Source organism: Mercenaria mercenaria, unplaced genomic scaffold (assembly GCF_021730395.1).
Source record: "Mercenaria mercenaria strain notata unplaced genomic scaffold, MADL_Memer_1 contig_1249, whole genome shotgun sequence".
Taxonomy (NCBI): domain Eukaryota; kingdom Metazoa; phylum Mollusca; class Bivalvia; order Venerida; family Veneridae; genus Mercenaria; species Mercenaria mercenaria.
Genome location: NW_026459227.1, coordinates 53,624 through 59,751, shown reverse-complemented (window position 1 = coordinate 59,751; position 6,128 = coordinate 53,624). Strand labels below are relative to the sequence as shown.

General features: G+C 33.0%; 1 protein-coding gene across 1 annotated transcript; it reads left to right on the top strand.

Annotated features, from left to right (window-relative positions):
* The first annotated feature begins 341 nt into the window (after nt 1-341).
* LOC128551540 (uncharacterized) lies at nt 342-5,725 on the top strand. Its single transcript, XM_053532438.1, has 7 exons — nt 342-494; nt 1,068-1,150; nt 1,419-1,490; nt 2,079-2,163; nt 3,483-3,583; nt 5,209-5,277; nt 5,610-5,725. Exons 1-7 carry the CDS (start codon nt 365-367, stop codon nt 5,688-5,690), a joined length of 621 nt encoding a protein of 206 aa, XP_053388413.1. The 5' UTR covers nt 342-364; the 3' UTR covers nt 5,691-5,725.
* The last annotated feature ends 403 nt before the right edge of the window (nt 5,726-6,128 follow it).

Sequence of the window (6,128 nt, the reverse complement as noted above, 5' to 3'; positions counted from 1 at the left end):
GGTAACCGAATAGCTCAAGCAGTAGAGTATTCGCCCTGTTAGCGAAGGATCCCGAGTTCGAACTCCGGATTGACTGTACATTTATTAATCCTGTGACACTTTCTAAGACATATATATACGTTAAACATGTGTATGGTTACGCTTCAGGCAGCGTTTCTGTCTCTTTAATTAATGTTAAACCTTTGCACATACAAAATTGGACCCGTTGTATAGTATTTTCTGTAACGGATGTTATACCAAATTTACTATATATGACATGTTTGATAAGAACTACATGTAATTTAGGACAAAAGACGTACACGCCAGCAATGATATAATGACACGAGACTTTATAATTAAAGAATTTCATTGCTTTAAAATCTAAATGTGTACAGAATGTACTGAAAATCCTATTACCACAACAACGACTATGAGTTCGGTCAGTGCGCCAGTCCAGCCAGAAAGTACAACATCAATACAACATGGTAGCGGAGGTCAGCAAGGGTATGAAATAGGTGAATTCATATACTAGAAATACATTTTTTTAATCGCATTGCGAATGAACTGAAACGAAAGGAAAATGTTCAGTCTAAAGACTTAATAACAACGAAAACGAACGAAGCTTTCGAATGACATGGAGTTTTTCACATTCTAATGCAAGCAAGTGCAAATGTATTAATAAGCTGAGAACCAGCTATTGCTATATAAACCCAAAGAGACTATTTCTAAATGAAAGCTTTTTCATTTTTGCGTAACTGTTTGATGGTACACCAGATCTTGCAGTCTCATTTATGTTGAACAATAACATACTAAACGGGTTGCTAACTAGCTTTTACTAAAAGATTTACTGTAACAAATGATACAACATTGAACAGAGAAACAGTATCCATTATCTCTTTCAAAGTACATTTGTGGCGGTAAAGGTTTTATGAATATTGTATCTTCTTTTCATGTACTTACCTCGATTTAAATTTAGATGCTGAAAAAGCTTTTTCTGTCAAAAGTTTAAAAAAATACTTTGTATATATAGAATCTAGCTGAACAATTATAATAACAGTATCATATATAAAAGTATATAACTCCTCCAGGAAATGGTACCTGGTGTTTCCAGTGTGAAGATATGACACACCTTCAATTCTGTGACATAGTTACACGATGTAACTCAAACGAGGTAATATATAACAATAATTTTCATATGTTGGAGGTGACTTTATATGTTCCGGTACTAAACCGGGTAATTCACCTTGTGCAATACAGATTTTGATTTCTTTATGTTCGTATTTATTAATTGTTTTACAAAATATTTCAAGTTTACAAGAAAAGTCATAAAGATATAAGTTCTAAAATGCATCGTAAGTGTTTGTAGTTGAAAACTATACTTTTGATGCTTAATGTTTTCTGATTATCAATAATTGTGTTGCTATTTCATTCTTTGTCAGGTATGCTACATCCAGAAGTATACACGAAGTCACAAATTTCATTTGTTTCGGTCAGGTTGTATGCATGCAAATGTAAGTAAACCAAAATCAAATAGTTTTAGACGCAGAATTTGTACTAAGTGGCTTCAACAGTCGTTATCACTGACATTTATCAAGTTTGACCCGACTTTGCACACTATCCACAGATGTTTTGTTGTACATATTTAATTACTATGTTCGCTGAAAATGTCTTCAAGTGCATGGACTCAGTGTTTTTTATCTTTTCCGGTTCTTTGGGGCCACAGACAAGATTCAGTTTCACTGTAATAGAATTCCATATAAGCCAGTGCTACGGACGTAAGGGATGTTGCACATGTCATTACCTCTCGTCAACAGGTTCAATCAAACTGAGTCTGCTATTGTTTGCTTGACTGCGTGCTATCCTTTCAAAGGATCTCTCACAGATTTTATTAACATAGAGTTTACACTACATAAAGTATTCTAGTGTAGACGCAGAGCGTTATTTCCGTTGAAGCGTAACTCAGTTTTACCACTTAAATGAATTTATCCAAAAAAAATGCAATATGACAGTACATTTTAACATTTTATTCTATATCATTGATATGTTTTGCAACCTAGGATCACGATATGTATTCCATCTTTATATTTACTAACATCTAGAAATGTCATAGTTTAGAAGATCTGATAGGCTGCCAGCAATGTTGCCATGGAAACTTTTGTAATGTCATGGGTTGCGGAGACGACGGTAACTAATTTTTTTTTCTGCCATACTTTTCAGACTGTCTTCATAAATTATAACTTTATTATAGCAGGCCGAATTACAATGTTTAGGGTTTGCTTTATTTTTGAGCTGTTATAGTAAGCAGAAAATATGTTTGGTATATTTGTTGAGCAGTGTCATGAATAGTGCTAATAGTTTTATCTGCGTATTCGAATCGTCTGCTAAAACTCGATACATAGCTTCTTACTCACTCTATCTTCCTTACTAATGTAATGGACCGACAATTTCCGTCTGAAAACATATTCTAATTAGGTACACGTAGCTAAGCGAGTAAATGGTTTTTCGAATAAACCGTTGAATGCCGAAATCGATTACGAAAAATACGTAATTTGCCGATTGTCAATACGGGTCCACTAGAGCACTAATAGTAATGTTTACAAAATGGCCTTTGCTTGGTATATTCTGAAAGGTAACCGTGTTTTGCACTATTTTGCAATTTTTAAACAACTTTTACCGTGCCGTTTTTTATAAATTTTGTATAACTTACGGTATCTCCTCAAGCTCAAGTACAGACAAATTTCAAAGTGATAGCCACTATCCAAAACGTTTGCAGAGAACTCATTTTACCATTAATTTTAATAAAAGAAACATCAAACTATTGGCAAACAATTATAAAACACAAAATAAAAATGTCAATATCATTTTTCTATGGTGCCTCAAGTAAACGGACTTAATGAGACAGAATTCATACTTCAACATTGAAAAAATAAGGTCGAATGCTGTGTTTCTGTTTTGAATTTTGCTTACTCCATTTAAAAATAACCATAGGGCAGTTGTAAAACCTACCTAAATTTCTTCCACAATATATAATCTAAAAGTGAAAACAAAATAGAGAACTTTCACCGTGTGTAACTCAATATTTTTAAAGATGTGTACCTCTACCCCTTCTGTTTAAGTAGTAAATTCACTTTGAACACCAAGAAATCGCTTATAAGATTAATCTTTTTTCCATTTTTGTACAAGAAAACAATAATAAGTCTTGAAAGAAGTAAAAACTTACTAGAAAAAAAGGAAAATAAGGAAAAAATATTTTGGTCCCAGTAGGGCTTGAACCTACGCCCCCTAAGAATTGCTGTCAAAGTAGGTTTATGGTAGGAATTGAATACTCTTTAAAAAGGAGGTTCTCTATTAGTGATCTAATACCTTAATGGATAGTTGCTTTATAACTTAAAGTTGAAGTCGAAATAAAGACAAGTGCTCTATTCATTGTAGCACAGACTCGACATAGACTCGAAAAAGTAGGTAGTGGTTAAATATTTACTAAATGGGTATTGTTTCAACAGGTCTGCCAAATTTCGACAGCAGAGGACCAATTTGCTTTGACTGTGCACACCAAGGACAGGACGATTTTTGTCAGTCGGTACACATGTGTCGTCCAGATCAGGTGAACTAGTAATTAGCAGGTCTTATACATAACAAATACAACACTTCACGAAAATACTGAAAAAAGTGGGATTTTATGGTAAAAAAAAAACGACTAAAAAAGCCAGCTTACATGTTGATGGCTTTGCTCTTGCAAGATAATAACATACAGATAAGTGTTCAGTGTCCTATATAAAGTACTTCATTATCTTTCTTCTGACATTTCGGACATGTAATGATCTGATCATGATCTGATCATGCAGATATTTCTGCTAGGGATGTCTTCAAAACTGATATGCCTTTATCTTATATACGACGGCATGCATTCAGCTTAAGGGATGGTTAGACGAAGCGTGCCTTGCAGTGGCTAAAGTGTATTTCTAATTTCGAAAGTAGGTAAAAAGGTCAAAAACAAGATACCAAAGGCATTGATAGAATTTTTTCACATGTATATGTGCTTTTACTGTATGTTTACTTCGTTTCGATGGATAATATAATGAAGCTTTCAAAAGGTTGTTCATAAAAGATTAAAGTGTTAAAAATGAAGATTTGGTGAACTTATCGGCCTAAATGAGTTCGAAGAATCAATAGACCAAGAACCGTTATGCTCTTTTGCATTTTGTCATATGTATGACCCTTTAAATTAGAAAACTGGTATTTTTGGTTAAGCTTCTCGTTTATGTCTACTTTTTGTAAAGAGTATAAGATATGTAGCATTGAAACTTTGTATTCTTGCTTGCTTAGTTTTAGCTGAATATTGAGTAACCATGCATGCATTTTCATCCAAATGTATTGGTCTTTTTGATATAAAAAATGTCGGTATAGGCTTTTTTTGTTCAGATCCGGTTTTTATTACAATAACAACAATAGTTTTGAAACATAACACATTTATTTATCGTCAGTAGAGGAATAGGAAGGCTAAGAACCACAACTCTTTTCATGCATATTGTCTTACGTCAAGCATTTACCCTGTAGGCGGTGCCCTTGTTGCATTTCCTGCAGAAAAACATTGGTGCATACTTGTATAGTTTGATAAAATATATATACATATGTACGATTTCATTGTTTTAACGTACTGTGCTTTTTGTTACCATAAAGTATATTAGAGGTTACTTGTGGGGAGTAACTTTTATATGCACTGTTAACAATTTAAACAAGTTTAGACTCGCCAGTGACGTTTTAGTCACTGACCGTTCCACTGGAACCAGACCAGAAAGAAAATGCTATTGTTTCTCATGTTTCTCTAGACTAGCCCACTAGACTGATGATAAAGAATTTGTCGAAAAAAAAAATCAACTTTTGCAATTTTTCTTTTATTTTATGTAAGCGTGACAAATTCATATCTATTTTAGAGACTTTCAGAGAAAACTGATTGTAATGTTATGATATTGGAAACAAAATATAGACTGGCTATATTCACAATTCTAAAAATAAAAATAAATTTACAGATCATAGTCTAGAGGCTTGTCTAATGTTTCTCTGTCTTCTGTAAATTCATTGAGTAAATCCATATACGATTTGTAAGGTTATGTTTTGTATACCTTGTCCTGTAACTTTGGAACGGTTGAGATTTTGTGCACAACGTTGCAGAAGAATCAAAATAATTGATCCTCAAATAATTTAACTGACTTAAACATTTATTTTCAGGTCTGTAAGATAGAAAAGTTTGAGTGGGGCTCTGATTATCATTATGTTATGGGCTGCGCAGATGACCAGGTAAAATATACCTCTCTACCTAGGCCACCTTACTCCGACATTACACTTATCGCTTCAAAGTCAAGTTTTGTAAAACATGTAGGCAGTATTAAACCAATAATTATGTGCCTTAATATTTTATGGTGAAGAGTAGGGTTAAAATGGCAAAAGAAACAATTTAAACGTGAATAGGCAAGACCATTGAATTTCATAATACACATAACGAAAGGGATATCCTAATGATAAGAAATACATATAAAAATGTTCCATTGCTTTATTTGGTTCCTGTACTAACAAGTATCTTCAGAAAATGCCGTCTAAATTAAATGTCTATTTTTTGGAAAATAATACAGGTGTGCATCTCGAAAAGAGACATTCAGGCACGATATGCTCCGTCTGCTCCAAATGTTGTCATTCAGACTTTTGTAACATGAACTGTACAATGCCACATCCTCAACAGATTATAGGTATTCCATTTGTAGATATTTTACAATGTTTAAGCTTCTGAATATAAAACACCATGCTTGATTTCTTTCTCATAAAAAAGCTATTCATTTAATACATTATTGTTACACAATGTTTTATTTATATCCTTCATTGTTTGTAAAAGAACATATTTTACACCAACCTTAAACATTACTACATTAAAAGGTTTTCCAGAATTTAACAGTGTCTATACAAACTACGTAAGACTGTGGTTGTAAAGTTATGAAAAAAATCAGTTATACTTTAAAAGTAATGTAACCGTCTCAAAACAACACTACAACTTGATAGAGATAGGCTTCATTTACTTGCATTTGTTTCGCATTATTTTAGCTTTATCAGAGCAGGTGGTTCCAACATTGTTTGAGTGGTGAAATTGTTTTGGAAAG

Bases quoted from the DNA above. Each gene is read 5' to 3' on its own strand.
- LOC128551540 (XM_053532438.1), top strand. From the start codon at position 365: ATGTGTACAGAATGTACTGAAAATCCTATTACCACAACAACGACTATG. The intron at 495-1,067 runs GTGAATTCATAT...TAACTCCTCCAG, and splicing joins TCAGCAAGGGTATGAAATAG to GAAATGGTACCTGGTGTTTC. The intron at 2,164-3,482 runs GTAACTAATTTT...TTGTTTCAACAG, and splicing joins CATGGGTTGCGGAGACGACG to GTCTGCCAAATTTCGACAGC.